This window comes from Sciurus vulgaris (assembly GCF_902686455.1).
Source record: "Sciurus vulgaris genome assembly, chromosome: 2".
Lineage (NCBI taxonomy): Eukaryota > Metazoa > Chordata > Mammalia > Rodentia > Sciuridae > Sciurus > Sciurus vulgaris.
This window is the reverse complement of record NC_136462.1, coordinates 136,222,023-136,246,736: the sequence shown is the minus strand read 5'-3', so window position 1 is coordinate 136,246,736 and position 24,714 is coordinate 136,222,023. Positions and strand designations below refer to the sequence as shown.

Here is a 24,714-nt window from a genome sequence, read left to right as displayed (position 1 = left end):
AAGAGCCTAAATAATGGGCCCTCCTGGGGCTCTGCAGCCTGATGGCACCCACTCTTTCATTGCATCATTTATTAATCTCCCGAGGGCTCTGGTTTCTCCTCATAGCCTTTATTTTCAATATCTTATGGTTATATGCTTATCAACTGTAATCTTAAAGCTGAGGAAGAATGCTTAATATTCCCAAACCTTTTGAGCAGCTTCATGTTGGTCTGGGTTAAAAAAAAAATAACAAATAAAAACCCTTTAATATACACATTGAACAAGGTCATTAACTGAAAAAGGTCACTCACAAGACCAGCTACCTCAACCCTTGCCAAGGAACAGAGCAGCTGTTTCTTCTGCTGCCTTGTGTGCATTTCTGGGGGAACCATGGATTGCTCCATGCAAATCCAGCTGTCAATAACCACAGCCAGAGCCAGAGCTGGCAGACTCTTATCTAACTGGGCCTGTCTCCTTGGATTTGTAAAACATGCAATATTTCTTCAGGAGAAAGCTTGATGATAGTAAAAAGGATGAAGAAGTATTTCTGTTTATGCAGGCAGATCCCAGCATGTGAACACTCAATAACTGGAGTGTGCAACCATAGCTATCAGGGACAGGGTGTGTTGGAGGAGGGGAATATATTTCTTCCAACCTGGCAATGATCACTGACTGGGAGGTCATGTCCTCTCCTATAGCAAGGTGAAGAATAAGTATACAAATAACTCGTTGTATAATTTGTGGATCTAAAACTGAGTTATGCTTATCCTGGAGATGATATCACACTCATGGGGAAGACAGGGAAGCCCCAACTTGGTAATAAATAGCCAGGGTCTCAATGTACTGAAGACTGGCACTACAGAAGGATAGCGGGAGAAGGGAACCAACACTGATTAAGCACCTACTTTTGCCAGTTGTGCTGCCAAGCAGATTATATATACCAGTTTGCAGAATCACAAAATGACCACTGAGTGATATTGAAAGCCCACTTTACAGATGAGGAAATGAAGCCTCAAGGTCACATGGCAGGTCAGTGGCAGAGCAGAGATTATAACTGAGGTCAGTAATTCTGAACAGTATGCTTTTCTAGACTAACACTTGGTAATCAAGATAGTAGAAGTTCCAGAAAGATGATTTTTTAAAACAACATAATGAAGGGCTATTTAAGGGCCAGTGAAAGAGGTTGCTGAACAGCAGACTCTCCCAGAAATGGAGTGGATTTCCAGAGAGAGAGTGAGAGACCCAGGTGGCCTCTGAGGACTTTAAAGGGACACCACAGAGGGGAGGAAAGCAGAGCATGTGGATGGAGCAGACATTAAGGTATCGTCCACCAAGAGTCCACCTTCTGCTTTAGTTCAAGCGTTTTCTCAACAGAAGTCCAAGTCCTCTTGTCACTGAGCTGTGAGCTTGCTGTGTTTGTTTTATAACTGACCAGCTGTGAAGCTGCATAGCTTTCTCTCTCAGCCTTGCCAAAGCTGGCCATTCCACCCCTCAGCTTTGAGATGACACCCTTAAGCAAGACAGGGTTATGTTGCAGCTCAAGGTTGCCACTTCCTTTCTTCTTCTATCTCTATCCAGTAGGGAACCCTTCCCTGGGATGGAGTAGAGGGCAGCTGGAGAGGCTCAGCTGAGAAAAAGATGGAGCTGGGAATCCCTTGGGGGGATTGGATGAACCAGTAGGCATTGGGGGCAGAGAGCATTTGAAAACTGAGGGCCCTGGACTAAGCCAGTTTCTTTTAATAGTCAGAGAAAGTACTCAGTGGCAGTTTTCCAGATATCAATTTTAGCTCTTCCAAAGGGCTGAGAGAACAAGCCCTACTCTTTATAAGAGTTAGCACTGAAATAGATGTGTCAGGGGCTTATACTGTTTTCTTTTTGTTGCATGAGTTTCCTTAAAACTTAACTAGATTTTTCAATGCATATAATTAAATCTTAAAATCTTTAAAAATCTTTAGTGGTAGAAAAGAACAACAACAACAAAAATAAATAAATAAAAAATAAAAAGTACTCCCTCGCTTCTGTTTATGTGTTTCATCCTCTTTTCCCCCATTCCTACTCTAATTCCTAACTGCTAATCACTATGAACAGTTTCCTGAATATATTGATATGTGTATAGAAGTGCACACACAAACACACGTGCGCGCACACACACACGGATCTTAACCTGGCCCTGTCCTTGCAGCTTTATTTCCCATGACCTGCTCTGGCCTCTGGCCACAGTGGGAAGACAGTTAAATTGCATTTCTTCAGCAATAATTGAGGCTGACAATTATTTTTACATTGTTATTGACCATTTGATTTCTCTTTTGTAATTGTCTGTTCAAGTCTTCTCTCCATGTTTCTATTGTCTTTTCATTTAGATTTTATAAGAATGATCTAAGATTTTATAAGAACTATTGCCATTTACAGTAGCATCAAAATATTTTCCCTTTTTGACATTTTTTGACTTTATGATATATTGTCATAGTCCTTCATTTCCATACTGTCAAATTCACCACCTCTCCTTTCTTCCTTCCTTTTTTTTCTACACTCTGTCTCCTAATCTATACCCATGTGTTCATATCCAGAGGAAAGGCATTTGACCAGGGTCAGTACTGGCTTTTCTGGGCAGGGAAGACTTAGGTGACTTGTGACTCATGTCTTTGTATTTTTCTGTATGGTTTCATATTTTTTTAAAATAAAGATAATATATCAAATTTATAAAAGGTAGTTGTTACTTAAAAAGAAACAATAATCTTTCCATTTACGGCACTGAGATTTATATCATTCTTAGAAATTTTTTATAATTGTAAGATCAAATTACATTCTACATATTTTAAAATTTTAAACAAAAAGACTGGTATTTTCAGAGCTTTTAAAATTAAAAACAGCATTAGTCTAATGATTTATAATAAATGTATTTTGTATTAAAGTAATTACACATTAGATAATCACTGCCATTTTTTCTGGGGAGAAAAAGACCTACTCTTTATAATAGCACTCTGTACCTGCCCAGCATTACATGTAAGCATGAGCAGCCATCATCCTAGGCCTGAACAAAGCCAATAACAAGCCCAGAGCAGACCTCATATTAGTTTTTGAGGGCAACTGATAAATTCAATGATTTCATCATACTTTGCAAATAAAAATTTCCTAAATTTGGGAACCAGTCAGACAGAGCAGCCCTGAAAACTGAAAAGAGATATGCAATTCAAGTGTCAGAGATGTGAAAAAGCAACCCAAGCTCCAGTGTTAATTTATATCCCTTGGAAACACACACCATAAACATGCTTTTGCACACATAAATGAAATCTTGGGATTTTCTTATTCTTTGGGTAGGAAAATAGGTTTTATTGCCAAAATCTGCCAATAAGGAGTTTCAGAAACAATCTATTTCCATGGTTTTCTCACGGACCCCTGCTGCATAGGGATGGATGGAGGGGGTGAAGTCTCTTTCATCAGTCCCTGGGACTGCTGCCTTCCTTGTGTGGCTTTGCGGGACTTGGTTTATTTTTCTCCATTTTTATGGTTCAGTTCCTAAAATACTGCAGAACTTTTCTACATTCTACAAGAAATAAAAGGTCTTTTCTCTCTGGGTGCTTCTCTCACTGCAAAGGAATGAAGAGTGAAAAACAACAGGGAAGATAACAAAACCCCTTTGTGTATACTTAATAAATGACTTTTATACATGGGTTCTCTTGGAGAGTGGTGGCTATCCTGTACCTTTCTGTATCTTAGGTAAATCTACTAAATAAAAGAAAGCATTTACAAATGTTTAATAATTATTGTTAAAAAAAAAAAAAAAAAAAAAAAAACAGCTTATACTGGCAGCAGGCCTAATAGTTCACAAAGCACTTTCCATTTTGAAACTTTGAGTAGTTCTGTGATGTGGATAGAGTCTTTTGTGAAGGTTATTATTAATTATTATTATTATTTGCAGGGTGTGGAGGTTAAATGACTTGCCTGTAATCAACCAGCTGGTAAACAGAATCTGTACTACAACCCATATTTTCTGGCTTTAAACCCAAAGTTAGTCTCGCTTCATCAACCTATTTCTTTAATAATGATCAAAATGTTTCTATTTAGAATACTCTAATCATTATTAATCTCAAGAAAAAATAAAAAGAAGAGTCGCCCATCAAACTTTGTAGGTATTATGAAAATGAGTGAATTTTTCTTTGACCTGGGGACAGGGAAATCCTTCCAGCTTAGACTCAGAATTCAAACACAATAGAGGGAAAGATTGAAAATTTGAATGCACTACAAAAATTGCATGGCAAAAAGTTCTCATAGCAAGTTCAGTCAGGTTGCAGAAGACAAGATGAACATAAATAAATCATTTTTCTAGACAGTAGCAATGAACAATCAGAAAAGGTAGTAAGGAAAACTAGCCATTTACAGTAGCATCAAAAGAACAAATACTTAGGAATGAATTTACCAAAAAATGCTTATACTTTTTTGAGCTTAAGCTCTAAAAAGTACAAAACACAGTTGAAAAAAAAAAAAAAAAACAGAATCAAATACATAGAAAGATATCCCATGTTCATGGATTGAAAGAGTTAATATTGTTAAAATGTCAATAATCCCTAAATTGAAATACAGATTCAATATAATGCCTATCAAAATTCCAAAGGGTTTTTGTTGGTGTTTTGTTTTGCTTTTTGGCAGAAACTGAAAGACTGATTCTAAAATTCCTGTGAAAATGCAAGGGATCCAAAATAGTAAAAATATTCTTGAAAAAGAAGGAAAAAGGGGATTCATGCTTACTGATTTCAAAACTTACTATGGAACAACAATGATTGATGTGATACTGGCAAAGCATAGACATACAGATCAATGGAATAGAGTTGAGAATTCAGAAATAACCCTTACATTTATGGTCAGTTGATTTTGACAAGGGGTGCCAATGGTAAAAAAATGGTTAAAAACTTGATAAAAATAATAAAAAGACATATTTTTCAATAAATTGTGCTGGGACACTGGACTGTCACATGCAAAAAAAATGATGTTGGATTTCTATGTTGTACCACATAAACAAATTAACAAAATGGATCAAAGGCCTTAACTGTAAGAGCTTAAAAACTATCAAATTCTTAGAAAAAAAATCAATGTAAGCCTTTGTGAACTTGGATTAGGTAACAGTTCCTTAGATGTGAAGCCAAAAGCCCCAACAAAAAGAGGAGGAAAAAACTAAACCAAGTGAACTTAATCAAAATTAATAACGTTTGTGTTTCAAAGGACACTAGTAAGAGTGAAGACAATACACTGAAAGGATAAAAATGTTTACAAATCATACATCTGATGCACATTTAAAATCTAGCATTCAGAACATATAAATCCTCGGCAAACAATAAAGACAAATAATCCTATTTAAAATTGGGGAAAATATTGGATTCAATATTCACCCAAATAAAATATAGAAAGGCCAATAAACACATAAAAATGCACCACAGCATTAGTTATGAAAGAAATTAAAATAACAAAGTACAAGAAGATATCACTTCACTCTTCTTGCTAGACTGGCTAAAACAAAAAGACAGAAAATAAAATGTGTTGATGAGGATATGGAGAAGTTGGAATGTTCATGCATTGTGGACAGGAGTATAAAATAGTGAGGTCACTTTGAATTTCAGCTTGGTGGTTCCTCAAAAAAGTTAAATACAGAGGAGTCACCATATGGGTCATAAATTCCACTCCTAGTCTCACACTCAAGAGAAAAGAAAAGGTGTGTCCATGTAAAAAAAACTTGAATACAAATGTTCATGGCAGCATTATTCAAAATAGCCAAAGTAGAAACAAGTCAAATGCCTATCAACTGATGAATCAGTAAAGAAATGTGGTATTATCTGTAGAATGGAATACTATTCAACCATAAAAGAGATGAAGTACTGATACATGCTAAACATCAATGAACCATAAACATATTACGCTAAATAGAAGATGCCACCTATATCATGTGATTTCATTTGCATGAAACATCAAGAAGAGGCAAATTCATAGAGAGAAAGGAAACTGGTAGTTGCTAGGAGAAAGGACAGAGAAGAGAATGGAAAAGGACTACTAATGGGTACATGGTTTCTTGAAAATGTTCTGGAATTAGAAAATAGTAATGGTTGCAAAAGTGTGTAAATATAGCTAGGTGTGGTGGCACACACCTGAAATCCCAGTGATTTGGGAGGCGGAGGCAGGAGGATAGTATGTTCAAAGTCAGCTTCAGCAATTTAGCAAGGCCCTGAGCAACTTAGGGAGACCCTGTCTCAAAATGAAAAATAAAAAATGGGTGGGAATGTTGCTCAGTGGTCAAGCATCCCTAAGTTCAATCCCCAGTACCAAAAAAAAAAAAAAAAAAAAAAAGTATGTAAACATAATAAAACCATAAATTGGATACTTTAAAATAATGAATTTCATGGTATATAAATTACCTCAATAAAAATGTGATGAGCAAAATTAAAAAACAAATGAGACCAAATTGGGTGAAAATATTTAGTACATATTATCATAGTAAAAGGGGCAATATGTGTAAGATATGGAGAACTTTTAACAGTTGAGGCAAAATAGATTTTAAAAAATTCTGTTCAAAAATTGGCAAGTGATAAGAATAATTCACAAAAAAAGACAATCCACAAAAATACTAACATGCCTTAAGCATCTGAAAAGATATTCAAAACTCCACTTAAAAAATAGAAATGCAAATTAAAACTATACTGAGATGTCATTTTTTTTAAACTCATCAGATTGGAACTAACTCAAAAGCTTGACAATATACTCTGTTGGAACAAGTTGTGCAGAAACTGGCATTCTCACACATCGCTTGTGGAAATGCAAAGGGTATAAAAGCCCAGTTGAAAGGCAATTTGGCAATATGATACAATAGCAATAAGACAAAATATTAATAAGTTACACAATCATATGAAAATAACAAAGCATATTCTCTTTGACCTAACAGTCCCATGTCTAGGAATTTACTCTGAAGATACAATGCCAATAATATGAAAATAATTGCAAAATATTGATACCTATCTAAATGTCCAAACAGGAAATTATTTGGAAAGAAACCCACCCTATTAAACATGTATAAAATGTATTATTTATATGCACAAGTCAATGATAGAGGTTTCTTAAACTGCTATAACATGATTTCTAGATATTCTAATAAATGAAAAAAAGCAAACATACAAATAAACATAAATAACTTGGTGGGGAGAGAAAAAGGGATATTTCTAATAGCAGAATGTCAACAATAAGTGTAGATGAAATACCAGAAAGGAAAATCATTATTTTACAATGATCACAATTAAGACTGGTTCCTTTCCAAGTTAATCAATGGATGCTAAAACTACAGGGGAAATTTTGATGAGAAGCAGAATATTTACATAGTCTAAAAATATCTCATTATAAGCTAAGCTATGGAACCAATATAGGTGTCCCTGAACAGATGAATGAATAAAGAAAATGTGGTATATATATATATATATATATATATATATATATATATATATATACACAATGGAATATTACTCGGCCATAAAGAAGAATGAAATTATGGCATTTGCCAGTAAATGGATGAAACTGGAGACTATCATGCTAAGTGAAATAAACCGATCCCCAAAACCAAAAACCAAATGTTCTCTCTGATCTGCAGATGCTAACTCACAATAAGGGGTTGGGGACAGAAGAATAGAAGTTCATTGGATTAGATGAAGGGGAAGGAAGGGAAGGGAGGGGAAAGGGAACAGGAAAGATGGAATGAATCAGACATAAATTTCCAATTCATATATGAATATATGACCAATGTAACTCCACATCATGTATAACCACAAGAATGGTAAGTTATACTCCATGTATGTATAATATGTCAAAATACACTCTACTGTCATGTATATCTAAAATGAATAAATAACAAAAGAGAAAAAATATCTCATAATAGAATGCTTATTATCTGTGAGGGGGAAAATCATTACTATGTAGTAAAGAAACTATATCATGAATGGATGATAAAAATTAACATCACCAATGAAGGACAGATGGACATTGGGCAATACCTTAACCCTGCCCAGTCTTTCATAATGCTCTTACTGAGCATGTATCACCAGAATCTACTCTCGAGAAAACATCAGACAAATCCAAACAGAGGAACAGCTTATGAAGCAGCTGAATTGTGTTCTTCAAAATTTCAGCATCATAAATAACAAAGACAGGGTAAGAAACTATTCTAGATTAAAGGAGACCAGAGCCATGACAATTAAATGCAACGCATGTTCCTGCACTGGATCTTGTATGGGAGGGGAAAAGCTCATAATTGGGATAATCAAGAAAATAAACAGGACTTGTACTATGTTTAATTTCCTAAATTTAATAACTATATTATGTTTATGTAAGAGAGTATCGTTATGCTTATAAAACACATATTACAGTACACTGACATATTCATGGGTAAAGGAACATAATATATATTAGATACATTTTTCAAATGATTAAGTACATAAATAATTATTCCTCAAATTATGTAAATGTCTGTATATATAAATACATACCTGTATATAAATATGTGCAAATATATATCTATATACAAATATATATGTAAATACAGACACATACACATAGGTAAGGAAAACAAATGGGACAAATTACTTTAAAATGGTGAGTCTGGGCCTCACGAACAGAACTCACTTCCCATTCATACAGTACTAAGGACTTCTGACTGAAAAGGCCTGCTATTCTGAAAGGTCGCTTTGCTGATTCCTGCTTTTGAACATTTATATTACTTTCTCTTAGCCAATGTGTCCTAAACTGTGACTTGGATGACATTAGTGTCTTACAGACTCATTAGATTACCCTCTTTATTAAAAATCCACATTGGCACATTTAATGTACTGTAAAAGCATGTGTTAAGTAACTGTTTAATGTTAACTTAATATTGATTTTTGTTTTAAACCATAAACACACTTTCCAGGAAGACCTACAAACTAGTATGCTATATAACCTAGGTTGGAGAATACTTCTCTAAACTGAAATCGAATCTTTGAACGCATACTGTTGATGTTGGGTCTCAGAAGCCATCTTTCATTCCAGTGAATTTTGTCAGGGGTAATGGCCCTTGGTGAATGACTCTGAACATATTATCATTTGATATCTGTCTTTCAACTTTAGAAATTGGTAGAGCAAAGGTAGAGCAAAGACTTGAAGGGTTGATCTATATTTAGTCATAAAAAATTTAGGGACAGCATTTGAAACCAATTTATACAATCCATCACATCAACAGGCTAAAGAAGAAAAATCACATGATCATATCACTAGATACAGACAAACATTTGACAAAATCCAACACCCATTCATGATTTTAAAAAAAAAGATCTCAGTAAATTAGGAATAGAAGGGAACTTTCTCAATTTGATAAAGAATATCTATTTTAAAAATACTACAGCTTACATAACATTTAAAGATGAGAAACTTGAAGCTTTCCCAGTAAGATCAGAAATAGGGCAAAGATATCTCCTTTCATCACTGCTTTCAGCATGACACTAGAAGCTCTGGATAATGCAAACATATAAGAAGAGGAAATAAAAGGTATACAGATTGCAAAGAAAGAAATAAAACTGTCTTTGTTTATAGATGACTTGATAATTTATGTTGAAAATCTGAAATTAATTGACAAAAATACTCCTGAAACTAATAAGGAATTATATCAAGTTGTAGGATATAAAATTAAATATACAAAAGTCAATTGCTTTCCTATATACCAGCAATGAACAAATGGAATTTGAAATTAAAAGCAAATAACACTGGGCATGGTGGCATATGCCTATAATCACAGAGGCTCAGGAGGCTGGGGCAGGAGGATTACAAGTTCAAAGCCAGCCTCAGCAACTTAGTGAGGTCTTAAGCAAGTCAGCAAGATCCTTTCTCTAAATAAAATACATAAAAAAGGGATGGGGATGTGGCTCAGTAGTTAAGTGCTCCTGGGTTCAACCACCAGTACCACACATAAACAACAACAACAACAACAAAAACCCACCATAATATTTATGTTAGCACCCCCAAAATGAAATAATGGGATTTCCTTAAGATTTAATTTCATTACAAAATGAAAATTAATAAAATGTGTATAATACCTATATGAGGAAAACTACAAAACTACACCTGTGATGAAAGAAATTAAAAAATAATAAATGGAGAATTATCCCATATTCACAGACAGGAAGACTCAGTATTGTTAAGATGTCAATTCTTCTCAAAATGATCTATAGGTTCAATGCAAATCTAATAAAAATCTAGGCAAGTTGTTTTATGGATATTGATAAACTGATTTTAAATTTTATATGGAAAAGCAAAAGACCCCAAATAGCCAACTTATTATTGAAGAAGAACAAAATTGGAGGTCTGGCACTATATCACCTCAAGACTTACTATGAAGCTTCAGTCTGGTATTGGCAAAAGAATAGATAAATAAATCTATGGAACAGAACAGAAAGCTCAGGACTAGATCCACATAAATATACTCAATTGATCTTTGACAAAGAACCAAAGACAATACAATGGAGAAAAGACAGTCTTTTCAACAGTGTTGGAATAACTAGACATTCACGCCGGGCGGGGGAAGGGGGGGGAGAATCTAGGAATACAGTTTAAACTTGTTACAAAAAAAATTCATTTGAAATGAACCACAAACCTAAATGTAAAATAGAAAGCTATAGAAAATCTAGCTGCTCTTGGGTTTGTGATAACTCTTTAGATGCAACATCAAAAGTATGATCTATGAAAGAATTTATAAGCTGAACTTCATTAAAATTAAAAATTTCTGCTCTATGAGGGAAAATATCAAGAGCATAAAAAGACAAGCAACAGACTGGGAGAATATTTGCAAAGATACTTCTGGATAAAGGACTGTTATCCAAAATATATAAAGAACTCTAAAAATTCAACAATAAGAAACAATAAACTTGCTTAACAAATGGGCCCAAAACCTTAACAAACACCTCAGCAAAGAAGACACACAGATGGCAAATAAGCATATGAAAAGATACTCCACATCATCATGTTATCAGGAAAATGCAAATTAAAACCAATAAAATGGTCCAGAATACTGACAACTCTAACGATAGGGCGCAACAGGAATCCTCATTCATTGCTGGTGGGAATGCAAAATGGTACAGCTGCTTTGGAAGATAATTTGGCAGTTTCTTATAAAACTATTCTTACCATATGGCATTTACCCACGGGTGTTGAAAACTTATGTCCTCATAACAGCCCATATTCAGATTTTTACAGTAGCTTTATTCATAAGTGGCAAAACTTGGAAGTAACCAAGATATCCTTTAGTAGGTGAATGGATAAGCGGTGATTCCTAGAGTCAATGGAAACCTGACATAAGCCTGGACTCCTCCCCTCCCTCACACCCCCTCATCTGCACCCCCCCACCTGTCATCTCTATTCCCCACATCTCACAAATCTGACCCCATGTCTCCATTCCCAGTGACACATCCTGAATCCAGGCCATCATCATCCCCTGCCTGACCTGTGGTGGTCATCTCTGGGTGATCACCTGCTTATTTATCCACCACCATGTTCTCCACTCCTTAGAAAATTCCTTCTAGACTGATCAATCTCCCTGCTTGAAAACCTTCCAATGCCCTGAGGAGGAAGCGCAGATTCCTTAACATGATTTCCGACTCTTATCCGTAGGATATCTGTCTACTGCCTTCATCATTCCTGTGGTCCAGGGCATGGCATCATATTCAGAATTCAGTGTTTACTCTTTGTCTCGCCTTCAGGCCTTTTCCTGAGCTCCTCCCTCTTGCTGGGCTAGTAACTGCATTTAGTGTCTTAATTCCTCACATCTCACTCTCTATATAATCTGCTTTCTGTCTTCAGTTTTTCCCTAAAGACCAATGAAATGAATTAAAAAAAAAAAAAAAAAAAAAAAGGTAGGGGTGGGGGGACAGAAAAGGAAAGACCTTTCAGAAAGAGAGAAATTCTTAAAAATCTACATGTAGCACTATGTATCAGGCACTGTGCTAAGCACTTTACAAATAGTAACATTTATCCTACGAACATATCCTGTTTCCATAGTAAAAGATATCAGAAAAGAGTGATAAACAAGGCAGGTCTCTCATTTTTACTTTTCCTTCTGTTTCCCCGCACCCCTAACCCCTGGCAAATTCCTCTCTCTCTCTCTCTCTCTGTGTGTGTACCAGGTTATCCTTCACTTAACCAATGATTATGGAAGTTCTTCAAGATTCTGTCATCAGTCAGAGTATTCTCTTCTGGCTCCCTCCTCTCTTCCTCCTCCTTCTGCCTGGGTGACCACATCCTCCCTGTATATAAATGAATGTCTTCCCGAGCTGCAGTCCTGGTTACCCAGCTGCCAGGCTGTCACTCCCACTTGTATGCCTCACAGGCCTTTCCGACTCATCATCCAAAACAGGGCTCCCCATCTCTGCATTACTGGGTCACCCCTATTCCTCCACTGTAAATGGCCCAAACATCCCCACAGTCTTCTAAACCAGGAACCTGGGAGCCATCCTGGACTTCCCCTGTCTCATTCAAACAACCTCTCTGTGCTATCAATTCTGACTCCTAAATATTTCTCAGGTTCTACATCTCTTCATCCCTGTTACCTTCGTCCTACTCCACGCCACTATCATTTTTCACTTTCATTACTTCAGTAGCCTCTTGACTGATCTCTCCACTTCCATGCTTGGCACAACCTTCCCAATCTATTCTCTACACATCAGCCAGGAGAATCGTGCTTTAAAAAAATTACCAGTTTTAAATCTGGGCTATGCCATTTATTGGCTGCATTCTCCTGGGCATATCACTCAACCTTTTTAATTCCTATCTTCCTTCTCTATAAGCTGGAAATAACATGTTACAGAGTGGTAATAATGATTAAAAGAGATGATCCAGATAAAGTGAGAGAATGGGGCACTCTAACACCGTGAGTAGGAGTATAAATTGTCAGACAAATTTAAAAAGACACAGCAAAAACGTATTCTCAGTACCATGTCATTATATCTCCTTTGAGAAATAACAGGAATGGGTTAGTCTATATTTTGCATTCTTAGAAAATTTTTAAAAAGTGCTTTCACCTATGCTATGATATAAAGACATGATTGATGGTATGTGCAAACTTGGCTAGGTTATGGGGCCCAGTTGCTTGGTCAAACACCAGTCCAGATTTTGCTGTGACTATATTTTGTAGATGTGATCGACATTTGCAATCATTTACTTTTAAATAACGGAAGTGGCTCTCACTCATATAAGTGGACCTCATCCATTCAGTTGAAGACCTAAAGAATAACAACAACAAAAATCCTGAAATTTCCCAGAGCAGAAGGAATTCAGCTTTAGGACTGTAACATAGAAATCCTGCCCACATTTCCAAGCTGCCTGTGACTGTAACAGAGAAATCCTGCCCAAGTTTCCAGCCTGCTGGCCTGTCCTGTGGATTTCTTGCCAATCCCAAAAGCACATGAGCCAATTACTTAAAATAATTCTCTCTCTAAATATATATATATTGAGAAAGAGATGGATCCTACTGGTTCTTTTTCTCCAGAGTACTCTGACTGAGACACTTACCGTAGGAGCTTATGGTGACAAAGTAGAATACTAGCTAACTGATAACAACTCTAAGTGGCTCCAGGTAAAGTTTTTACATTGTTCTTAAAGAAAAAGTCCTAATCAATTCAGCAATATGAACTCTGAATAAATACTTCATCTTGGAAACAGGACTTAAGTTAGGCACATAATTTGAGAAAATCCACCTCAGGCTGCTGGCAGGATGTACAACTACTCGGGGGAACAGTACCCAGCACCCACCTGCTTGGCCACCTAATAAGAAAATCTTTGCTGAACATCCACTCTAGGCCAAGTGTTCTGCTTTATCCATAAAAAACAACAAAGTCAGGCACTTTCAAAGATGCTGTACCACTTTTGTTTATGAAAAGTATTGGGTCTAACACAGCTCTGGTGGCCAGTATGTCACACCTTACCTGTAGGAAATGATTAATGGCCATGTCATGCAATCCCAGCGCTTGCTCTACAGCTGCTAATTCCCTCAAGACTGATATACGCTCAGGACTTTTTTCACCTTTGCTGATCTCAGTATATTCCAAAGCCTCTTTGTAGAAGGGCAAAGCTTCTTTTGATTTCCTCTGAGCTTGATGCATCCTAAAAAAAAATTCAACAATATTTTTTAAGTAATTAAAATAGAAAATGCTAAAAATACTTGTGGTCTGGTGGCCAGGATCTCTCTAACCCCTGATGTTCAGGCTTGTTTGCTTGATGGCTGAGTTTTTTCTCCTCTTGGCAGCTGGGCGTGGTGGTCAAGGGGATGACAGACTATGGGATCACCAGGAGGGTTCAAGTACTGACTCCCCCACTTACTAGATATATGACCTTCAAATCATGCAACAGTTTCCTTGTGGGTAATTTAAGAATGATAACAGTGTCCACTCCATTAGTTTATTAATTAGTTAATTTTCACAAAAATACCAAACATAGTCTCTGACACATAATAAGTGTTATGCAGGTGTTGGTTTAAAAAATATAAAATACTTTACAAAACAACAATAGCAACCAGGAAGGATACTGAGATCCTGATAACTGATCTGCTGAGAAATTTCCCACTATTGGTGAGGCTGCATTAACTGTTAGGGAAAATATAATTTGGGCATACACTTCTTGGTATTAAAATTATACAACATGGTATATATGCACATATATAATTCTGCAAATATCACTTCTAGGAATTTATCTTGAAGCAATGCTCTGACAGGGACAAGAAGAAACACAAAAGAATGTTTACTTTGCCACTCTCTAAAATAAAGGAAAAGTACAAATCACTTAAATTAATCACTTAGGGAACAGTTCAAGCAGGTTACCCTAAGTACATCTATACTGTGGGATGTCATATAGCCATTAAAATGAATGTCAGTCCTTACTCATCAACCTAGAAACATATCCATTTTATATTCTTCAGTAAAAAGGCGGGTTATAAAAATGGTTTATACATCATCTCATGCATGTGAAAATGTTATAGCTAATCTACATGGACACAAATGCATAGAGATATGTCAAAAAATGATCAACAAATGTTAGCAACTGTTCATTTTCTAAACAGTTGGGTTTGAGTGATTTTAATTTTCTTATTTATGCTTTTCTAAATTTCCCAAACTTTCTTCTATAAAGCTGTATTACTTTTATATTAGAAAATGCTAATTTAAATGTTATAAGTAAAGGTGGCAGTGGGAAAATATTCTTTTACCTTCTTAGGATAAGAATCTTGCATATAAAAAATGTGTCCCTAGATATTGCCCAACAAACAGAAAGACAAACATTTAAAAATATTCTCCAAAATATTTTCTAAGACTATTTTCTTTCATGGAAAGATTTTATGTACAAAATTCATAATGAAAGAATCAATCCCTCCTATGTTGCCCTCCATCTTAGAATCTTTTTATTATTATTATAAGTATTGATGCACTTTAATTGTGCAGATTAGCGGGCTTCATTGTGATATTTCCATATACGTATATAACATGCTTTGATCCATCCTCCCTATTACCCTCTCTTACCCCTATTTCTTCTCCCCTGATCTTCTTTCCCTTCCTGATAGGCCACCTTCTGCTCTCATGTTGTCTTTCTTTTCTTTCCTATCTCCATATATGAGAGAAAATATGTGATATTTGTCTTTCTGAGACTGGCTTATTTTACTTAACATGATGGTCTCCATTTCCATCCATTTTCCTGAAAATGACAGGATTCCACTCTTTCTTGAATAATATTTCTCCATTGTGCATATATACCACATTTTATTTATCCATTCATATGTTGATGGGCATCTGAGTTGATTCCATAACTTGGTATTTGTGAACAGAGTCGCTATAAATATGAGTATGCAGGTCTCTTTTGTATGCTGACTTTGTTTCCCTTGGATATATACCCAAGAGTGAATTAGCTGGATCACACAATAGCTCTATTTTTAGTTTTTTTGAGAAACCTCCATACTGTTTTCCATAGTGACTGTACTAATTTACATTCCCACCAACAGTGTATAAGAGTTCCCTATGCCTGGAATCCTTACCAGTATTTGTCACTCTTGTTTTTTTGATAATAGCCCTTCTGACTGGAGTGAGATGGAATCTCAATATGGTTTTGATTCACATTTCCCTGATGGCTAAAGATGTTGAGTATTTTTTTTTTCATATATTTATTTGTCATCTATACTTTCTTCTTCTGTTCAGCTCATTTGTCTATTTATTGATTGGGCTACTTGTCCTTTTGGTGTTGAATTTTTTTTGAGTTTTTTTCTTTATATATTCTGGATATTAATCCTGTCAGGTAACTAGCTGGTAAAGAACTTCTTCCATTCTATATATTGTCTCTTCACTGTTGACTGTTTGCGATGTAGAAGCTTTTTAATTTGATGCAATCCCATTTTTCAGTTCTTACTATTATTTCCTGAGCTAATGGAGTCCTTTTCAGTACCAATATCTTGAAGTGCTTCCTCTCTTTTCCTCCAGCAATGTCAAAGTTTCAGGTCTTTCATCATTTTGAGTTGACTCTTGTACAGGGTGAGAGAAATCTAGTCTCAACCTTCTACAGGTGGATTTTCAGTTTTTCCTCTTCAACCATATGTTGAAGAGGTTGTCTTTTTTCCAATGTATGTTTTTGGTTTCTTTGTTGAAAATCAGATGACTATAGATGCATGAGTTTATTCCTGGTCCTCTATCTTGTTCTACTGATCTATGTATCACTCTTTAATGTCAATATCATGCTGTTTTTGTTACAATGACTCTATAGTGTATTTTGAGATTGGGTATTGTGATGCCTCCTCTTGTTCTTTTTGCTCAGGATTGCTTTGGTTATTCTGGTGCCACAAAAGTCTTTAATATAAAAAGGGATTACAATTCCCAAATGGCACATGGGTAAACTGAGACCTAATGGGAGAAAGTGACTAAATGACTGCAAAAAACAGGTCTTATTTTCAACTCAGTCATTGAATATTTTTCATACCTCTTTGCTCTCTAAAGGAATTAACTGATAAAGGAAAGATACTTTTCAGATCTGTGGTTCTGATGACCATAATGGAATAAAATGCTGACTGGACAATTTATGAATCTGTGTGTCTTCTATCATTGTTGAAGAGGTTTAAAACACAGTAAGAGGTTGGGGATTAATATATGCCTGAACCAAGTAAGTTTATATAGCTCACAGCAACCCTAATCTTGGAAACAAAGAGATTAATAGATGACCTATAATACCAGACTTCCCTTTGACTCTTAATGAGTTTAGAATGTAGTGGGTCATCATTATCTTTGCAATTATCATACTTTACTTTTGCAGAAAAAAAAAACCATTAGAAGCTTTGGTAATAGAAAGAGGCTCTGAAATATGTGGTTGATAAGAAATCACTTAGTCAAAGAATTAGATACCTGGTAGACAAAGCTGAAGTCATGCAAAACGAGGGTCAGGAAACTCTGGTCTGGAGGCCAAATTTGCTCACCGTCTGTTCTTGTAAGTAAAACTTTATTGGCATGCCGCAGTGCCCACTGGTCTACATTTTGCCTATGGCTGTTTTTGAACTACAATGCTAGAGTTGAGTAGTTGTCACTAAGATCATAAAGCCTATAAAGCCTAAAATATTTACTACCTTGGCTTTTACAGAAAGTTTGTTGATCTCTGTTTATAATCTAGAGAAAGTTGTATACTTTCGAAATGACTTTAGATTTTTTTCCACCTAATTTATCCTAGAGAACTCAGACAATGCCATTGATATTTGAGCAGAGGAAAATCTTCTTCATCTTTTTCCTCTCTATGTTCAAAAATGATGCAGATTGTGCTCAGGAAGTAAAGAATGGGTCTTTTGTTTCTAAGGGTGCCTACTAAAGTCATGGAAGACTAATAAAGCAAATATAAACAACAAGTTGCAAATGTCAAAGCTTAGTAATCAAGCTTATAAATGAGAAAAAAGAAAACAATAACAATGTATGTATTAATTCACATAGCAACAATTCTTCCTTTCCTGAGACAGGATACTAAAGAGAAGTGTTTGGGAGTTTGTAATGATGGAGACTGTGGGCAACTTGTAGCCACCTACTATTTTAGCCCAAAGTACAGCATATTACTACTAATATGTTAATGCCACATCTTCTCTTCAGGTGTCAAAAGTCATCCTTCAAATACTGCTTCTTATAGAAATTTTTATGGAAAAGAATGCAGGAGGAAACCCAGCCTGATGGGGCACAACTGTAATCCCAGCTAGTCAAGAGGCTGAGGTGGTAGGATCACAAGGTTGAGGACAAACTAGACTACCCAGTGAAACCCCTTTAAAAAAAAAAAAAGAAAGAAAGGTAACACAGGCAGGTCAGTCAGTTACAAGTACTGCAGCAGGAGAGAAAATGCAAACTGTATTCTGAGCATTTGCACCTAACAAAATTTGAACAAGAATCAGATGTCTCTGAACCTTGGTTTCCTCATCTGAACTCTGGTGTCTGATAGGACTACTATGAGAATTGAATAAGATGTCAGTCAAGGTGCTTTGCAAATGGAAGTGAGCCATACAGGTTGGTATTAAATGCCTATATATAATCCTATCTTACTCTTTCTCCCTCCCAACCTGCACTCTGCCTCAGGCTGTCCTCATGTAGAAATAGGTTCTGTTGTGGTCTCATTCTACCCCACAACTACCCACGTAAGATTCTGGCAAGTCAAAATAATAGGCAGAATTCAATTCAAAGGGATGAAAGCATTATGCGAGGCAAACATTTTTACTTACCCAACTGAACTTTTGAAAAATTTAGTGTGTTACTATTAGAACAATACACATTCATGATGAAAAGTTAGAAAAGACAGGTAAACAAAAATTTTTAAATATATGAAATTAGGACCATCACAGAATGAATACAAAAGCTCCAAATGGATGAGAAGCCTAAATTTAAAAATCAAAACTATTATATATTTGATAGAAAATATATGGAAAAGTAATCCTGTGACTTTAGGTAGGGAAGAATTTCTTACACAGAAACAAATAAGTGCCAAGCAACAGAGAAGATAGGTAAATTCAGTCACATTAAAGAAAAATTCCTGTGCATCAAGCAGCACAGAGGAAGTTGAAGAGGCAAACTACACACTGGGAGCACACAGGGTTACCTGTAGCCAGCATGCGACTTGTTGCCAGAATTATGAAGGCTGTACAAGTTTGTTTTTAAAAATTCAAATTACCCAATAGAATATGAGCAATCAATGTGAATTAGATAAATCACAGAAAAGGAATTCTAAATGACTGAGAAACATGAAAAGATGTTCAATCCCACCATCAGGAAAATGTAATTAATTAAGCCATGAAATATAATTTTATATCTATCTGATTGGCAAAGGTAAAAAGCTGGACAATAACATCAGATATTGAACGTGGAGTATCAGGAATTTATATACCCTGCTAATAGGGGCATAAATTGGTGGAAAGTGTTCAGGAAAACCTGGTAAAGTTGAGGATGTGGATTCTTGCCAAGTAAGCAATTACATTCCCGGGTGTATACCTCAGAGGCAGTGTTATGTATGTCCCCAAAGAGACATATATAAGAATGATCATGCAAATAGGGTCTATGGTAGTAAAAAATTGGAGGCAATTCATATGTTCACTCTCATGAGAATGGATAATTAAATTAGGGGGAAAAAACAGATAATTAAAACTATATGGAGGTATAAAGAGACTAGAATTGTATTTATCAATTGATATGGATATAACTCAAAACTACAGCTGTTACAGAGAAAAAAGCAGCCACAGAAAGAATCTTATGAAGTTCAAAAACATGAAAAATAACATTATTATGGCCATGCATGTTTGCAGCAAAGGTACAGAAACATTGAGAAGAGTGAAAAATACTAAATTTTGCATAACAATTACCTGCAAAGTGGGGGAAGAAAACAGGATTGGAGAGAACATATAGCAAACTTTCATTTATCTGAAATCTTCTCTTTTTGTCTAAGTTTGGCGATGTGTACATGAGAATTTGAATAATATCTATCCTTCATTATGCCTCAAATGTTTTATTAAAAAGATGAACAGAGACAACATTGTTGTTCATTGCGTACCCAGGAGGAAGCACATGCTCTACCCTGCTTCCCTTGAAATCACTGTACTGTACCATTACAGGGTCCTGGCACTAATGCAGCCAGAAATGGAGGCTATTGAGCTAATGCAGCCCACAATGAGCCTTCTGAAGCTCACCGAGAGTACACTATTCACATAAAAGAAAAGGCGAAATAGAAAATAAAATTACTTCAGTTTCACAATATATTTAATAAAAAATGAATTGAGAGGGAGTACTATATCAAGAAATAACTAAATTATAGTCTTACCTCCATCTCCAACTCACTTAAAGCATCAGTCAATTTCAGATAATCTTGTCTGTTTCCATTTTCTCCTATGCAATGTTTGGGATAGCAATATTTTCTCCTTTCCATTTTCATTTACCTGTGGGGGATGCTTTGAGGATTTATTATCTAGTGTGTCCATAACGTGTTTGGTAGCTTTAGGAAACATACTAGACAGATGAAAAGATAGATAATTTTGAACAACAGAATGTGGCAGTATGTTAATTTGGCAGGTCCACAACTTAAACCATGGCATATTTTATTGAATGAAAATATATCCACAGAGCACATGATGACATCTCATCTCAGACAAGTTTCAGAGATCTCACAGGGATGGAGAGTCATTTTAACATGCAATAAACAAATGCAATCTCCTCTGGTATTACTAAGGCAACAGAGAGCTTCCATATAAAAACTCTAGAGTTTGGCGAGAATATTGTACAACAGTGAGGAGGAAAGTGTTTGCAGAAATGTCACCGATGATTGGAATCTGATGAGAAACCAATCCCAAAAGAGAATAGTGGGAGTTTTCTAGAGTCAAAGTAAGGAAAGACACCTAGATCTCTCTCCATACAAGTGGAAGCTTTGCTGTTGAGCACATTTTGAGAATTCCCTTCTGCATTAGGGAACTGTGATCCAAGCTGTGGTTAGCTGGTTGGACACCAGAGTTTGATAGACTAGGTTCTGCCCGGACATGTCCTCACAGTGTGACCTTGGAAATGACCTCCCTTCTCTCAGCCTCAGATACTTCATTTGAAAATAGAAATATAAGAATATCCACCTCACATGATGAACTGAGGATGAAATGGATGAAGTATGCAAAGCACTTAGCAATAGCTTGACACAGAAGGTGGTCAATAATAGGTAGTTAATGTGATCTGGACTTTTCTTTTTTTCCCCCTCCCTCCTTCCTTTCTTCTTTGCTTCCTTTCTCCTCTTTATTTTCTTTTTCTTTCTATTTTTGAGGGTCTACTATGTACCTCGATGCTTTAACATGGTGTCCATGGTTAATATTCATAGCAACCCTTTGAGGTCCTGTCATTTTGATATTAACAGAGGAGTAGAGTGAGCCTCATAAGAAGCAGGGTACTTGCCCAAGTTTCTACAGCAGGATAATCTGAATAAACACTGACTTGAACCTAGGGGTTCTGACTCCAAAGTCCACATTATTAATTGTACCATGTCACACTGCCTAGAAATACCTGGCAGGTGTCCTGTTCATACTCTGAAGAAAAAAAAGTGTTTGCTTATTCCTTGGCTAGTTCAACACAGCCATACCAGGCCATTTGCTCACACTGGGAAAGCTCTGGAAGTCTCCAAAGACAGTGTCAGGAAGTCATAGGCAGTCAGGTCATATGTTCTGGAGCAGCAATCTCATGCCACACAGAAAGGTGATTTTAAAAGGAATGTGCGTGTGTGTGCACGTGCGTGTGCACAGGTGCAATGGTGGAAGCTTATATACATAAAGACAATGATCTGTCTCTGGGATCTATCTGTCAGTAATCAGAACAGAACACAATTCTAAAATCTGTGGGGGAAGCTTTCCTGCTTTTTTTCTCGTGATTCTCTAAATTTAGCAGATATAAAGAAATATTACACCGGTATATATGATTGGGATTCAGTCTCCAAAAACCATTACTGAATGAAGTAAGTTTGGGACAGAGGAGGAAACATAGAGGGAAGAAGCTTCAGGCCGAGTCAGGGATGGATGGTATGGAACATGAGTCACCCTGAAGTACTTATCTGTCAGGCCAGGGAGAAAGGCACTGGCCAGGCCTGATGGGTACCATAAAAGGAGAGAAAGACAGAGGAAGAGAATACACTAAAAGATAACCTTCTAAGAGGAACATAAATCCTACAAGGGCTGCCTGAGAAATTATCCTGACCTTCTACTTCCAAGACCTGGCAAAACAAAAGGCCCTTGTAGTTCAAGGGTAACTACAGAAATGTATAAAAATGAAGCCCTATTTTTTTTTTCTAAAGCATCTCAGTTTAAACCAAATATTCACATTTCAACAAGGAAACAAAGCAAAGTAAATGAATGATAATCCTATGGTTGAGACATATGCGTTCCAGTGAAGATGTCAGGATAAAGAATATGAAAGAAAAGAAATGACAAAATTTAAAACTCTGCTAAACACTGAAGTAACTTTGTAGAACAGCCTGGAACCTGAACTTTAGTTCTTGTTGGTCATTCGGCATAGATGCGTACACAGCCCGCCATCTGCTGGCAAGGCTTGGTACTGCTAGTTTGGAAAGTACTCGAGGCGGTGCCAGATTCTGGCGGCCGAGGATAGTTTACTGTTTTGTAGCAACACTGTTCAACACTAAGTACTGATACATTAGTCGGGTCTGAGCAGATGCAACACATTATCAGATCTTGTACCTCTGATTTGTATATTTTCTGCCTTAAAATATAGAATAGTGTCTAATATTCTGGGCAGGAAGAGATTCTGGGTGGGCCTGGTTGTGTAATTCTTCTCAATCACCCAACCCTCTTTTTTCTTACATAAGTGGAATCCTACAGTATGATTCTTCTGTGTCTTGTTTCTATAACTAATTATGTTGTAAGTCATCTGTGATGTTAAGGTAGAAATCTGACAATTTGTATGAACAGACCATGATTTTGAATATCCTACTTTTGATGAACATTTGAGCTGTTGCCAATTTTTGGTCATCACAAATAATGCAGTTTTGAATGTACTTGGCTCTATCATTTAGTGGATATATGCATGCATTTCTGTTGGATATATATTTAGGAGTTTTAATGTTGGGTCAAAGGATATTCAAATGTTCAAATTTGTAGAAAATGCCAATTGGTTTTCTAAAGTAGTTATACCAAATATATTTCAAACAGCAGCATAGCAGAGAGAATATCTGAGCACCACATCTTTGCCAGCCCTGGATACTATCAGTCTCTTACAAAGTTTTAGCCATTCAAGTGAGACTGGAGTGGTAACTTATGACTTTAGTTTTCATTTCCTGAACATATTTATTGGTAAGGTGGCTATCCTTTTCTGTGAAAAGTCTCTTGTTCAAATTTTTTTTATTCAGTTGTTTTCATTTTAATGACATCTGGGGATTTTTTTTTTTAGTTGTCAATGGACCTTTATTTTATTTACTTATATGTGGTGCTGAGAATCAAACCCAGTGCCTCATGCATGCTAAGCAAGTGCTGCACCACTGAGCTACAACCCCAACCCCAGGGGGATTCTTTACAGAGTCTATACATAGACTTTTTATCAACTGTATTTACTATAAATATCTTCTTCTTGGTGCTTACCTGTGGTGTAAAATATATGATGACTTAAATACAGGACAGTATGAGCCCAAATGGGGTAAAGAGTGTTAACATGGTTACATGTCCTTGCATTGTGCAGTAAACAGTTAATTGATTAATTTATTTTTAGATTATAATAAGTCAGGTATATAAATTACAAACTCAGTAGTAATCATTAGAAGATAAAACAAGACATAACTTACAAGTCAGTAGGTAAGAAAATGGAATGATAAAAACATTTTGACTAAAAGAAAGCAAGAAAGGAACAGACAATGGATAGGACAAATGGAAACTTAAACACAAATAAAGATTTTTTTAAATGGGGAAAGGTACTTTAGGAAAATTTGTACCAAGAGAGCTATGATATAGTATCAGGCAAGATACAGAGACGGGGACAAAAAAGGACAAGGAAGATACACTGATTCAACAGAGTCATAGATTAAGAGGATATGTTGCTGTTGAACTCTCCTCCCCTCTACAAAGCAGCCCCATAGTATATATAACAACTAGCAGAACCAGGAGATGTAGATAGACCACTAATGATCCTAGATGATTTAAACATACTCATCTTAAAAACTAATATATTAAATTGGCAAAAATAAAGATGTAAATTCAAATAACAGAATTAATAAGGTCAACCTAATTCAGATTTACTTAGAACATTAAACATAATAAATAAATACTATAATTTCTCTTGAACCATATTTGGAACATTCACAAAAGTCAACCATGGACTAGGTCACAAAAGAAGTGTCAATAAATTTCAAAGGGTCGATAATATGAAAATATGTTTCTGTCCACCAGGCAATAAAATTATAAATCAGTGCATCAGAATACCTTGAAAGATCACATATATCTGCAAACTAAAACACATCATTGAATAATCTTTGGACTAAGGGGTAATTTCCAACTAAGAACATAAAGACAGTGATAAATGTTGCATGTTAAATATATGAAGTAGAGTTAAAGCAGGTCTTATAGGGAAAATTCAGAGAATATCTTTGGGTGGGAAACACTTTCTAAACAAACTCCTAACATATAAACCAAAAGGTACAAAAGAATGAATGTGACTCTAGTGAAATGAAGAATTTCTATTC

The 24,714-nt window shown here is 35.9% G+C and overlaps 1 protein-coding gene across 1 annotated transcript in view; it reads right to left on the bottom strand.

The window, feature by feature from the left end:
* Positions 1–24,714, bottom strand: part of TTC23 (tetratricopeptide repeat domain 23) — a 100,034-nt gene that overhangs the window by 45,185 nt on the left and 30,135 nt on the right. Inside the window, exon 6 of the mRNA XM_079129076.1 lies at positions 13,950–14,127. Within this exon, the coding sequence (XP_078985202.1) occupies positions 13,950–14,127 (178 nt within the window). The remainder of the gene's footprint in view (positions 1–13,949; positions 14,128–24,714) is intronic.